This window comes from Borostomias antarcticus (genome assembly GCF_949987555.1).
Source record: "Borostomias antarcticus genome assembly, chromosome: 1".
In the NCBI taxonomy this organism is placed as follows: Eukaryota; Metazoa; Chordata; class Actinopteri; order Stomiiformes; family Stomiidae; genus Borostomias; species Borostomias antarcticus.
In genome coordinates, this window is record NC_140234.1 from 25,163,844 (window position 1) to 25,165,571 (window position 1,728).

General features: G+C 46.5%; 1 protein-coding gene across 1 annotated transcript in view; it reads right to left on the reverse strand.

The window, feature by feature from the left end:
- Positions 1-1,035: 1,035 nt before the first annotated feature.
- The window catches only part of rgs14b (regulator of G protein signaling 14b), a gene marked incomplete at its 3' end in the record, with an annotated part of 9,274 nt that continues 8,581 nt past the window's right edge, over positions 1,036-1,728 (reverse strand). Inside the window, exon 12 of the mRNA XM_084453094.1 lies at positions 1,036-1,107. Within this exon, the coding sequence (XP_084309220.1) occupies positions 1,036-1,107 (72 nt within the window). The remainder of the gene's footprint in view (positions 1,108-1,728) is intronic.

A 1,728-nucleotide genomic window follows, 5' to 3' on the forward strand; every position in this document is an offset into this window, starting at 1 on the left:
GTAAAAAGCAGACACACAAATGCACGGCATACACACACACGTACAAAAACTCTTTAGCATTATCAATTTCATCAGTTTAATTTGACCTTGCAAACTGAACATTTCTACAGGGTTCCCACACAATGTACTTATGACATGTAAACCTTCTTGCAGTAAATAAACAGTACTGTAACACAGACACAGGAATAACCCTAACCCTCTCACACCTTCACTGTTTATTACTAACCCTCTCACACCTTCACTGTTTATTACTAACCCTCTCACACCTTCACTGTTTATTACTAACCCTCTCACACCTTCACTGTTTATTACTAACCCTCTCACACTTTCACTGTTTATTACTAACCCTTTCACACCTTCCCTGTTTATTACTAACCCTCTCACACTTTCACTGTTTATCACTAACCCTCTCACACCTTCACTGTTTATTACTAACCCTAACCCTCTCACACCTTCACTGTTTATTACTAACCCTCTCACACCTTCACTGTTTATTACTAACCCTCTCACACCTTCACTGTTTATTACTAACCCTAACCCTCTCACACCTTCACAGTTTATTACTAACCCTCACCCTCTCACTCCTTCACTGCTGCAGCTTCATCACTTAGATTATTAGCCAAGTTGTCTTGTCATGCAAACTTCCATCCAATCATTGTCACTCACATACTGTACTGACTCCACCACGTCTGGGATTCTGAATGTGTCTGCTTCCGGAGGGCATGCACAAACGAACCTCCTGACCGTATCTCTGTGATGGTCGTATCTGCACGCCAGGTAAGACCAAATCAAGTGCAGCTCAAGCACTTCTAGCCGTAGAGATGTTATCGTTCTTCTGAAGGCCCATGCCCACTAGGCAGATATTTCTGGCAGAAAAGCACTGTGAAGTGCTGTGAAGAAGCGCCGGAAAAAATCTATGGCATGGCTTATCTATTGTATGGTATCTTATATCATATACTGTCCGTTGTGGAAGATATTGCTTGTTGTTGTTAATTTTTGTGTTTTCATATGAATTCAACAAACTGAATATTTGCTCTAGTCGTGGCCCTGGAGGAGTTTGATGGTGGCGTCGCTGCTGTTGTGGTTGGTTGGCTCAGAAAAGTGACACTGACAAGAGTCGCACATTTCTGAAAAGCAGCGGTTGCCCCCAAAAAAGGGGGAGCGCTCTGAAAAAACACAGCAGGTGCGCTACTTTCTCTAAGGACGGACACAGCAAGCGCTCACTCCCTATTGAAAACTATTGAAAAATGCTGGAGCTTGGAAAAAGATGCCTCGTGGACACTAGGCCTAAGCATAACACTGTTTTGAGATACACAGTCCTTTGGGAGTGCAACAGCAGTCTTTGTGTGTGTGTGTGTGTGTGTGTGTGTGTGTGTGTGTGTGTGTGTGTGTGTGTGTGTGTGTGTGTGTGTGTGTGCGTGTGCGTGTGTGCGTGTGCGTGTGCGTGTGTGTGTGTGTGCGTGTGCGTGTTCCTCATACCACAGTCTCCCTGGCTGGGTCTACGAGGGGGCTCTGGGATGGAGGTGGTACGGTCCGCTCCCCCCCTCCCTGTGGGATTGGTACATTCCAGGATGTGAGCGTGGCCTCAGAGCCAGCTCTGACCAGGACAGGACTCGTTATCACCTCCACACCCGTCCTCATCTGTCCATCCTCACTCTTCCACCTCCTCTCCTCCTCCTCCTCCAGCTCTCTCTGTCCTATCCTGCTCCTCTCCTCCTCTCTCTTCTC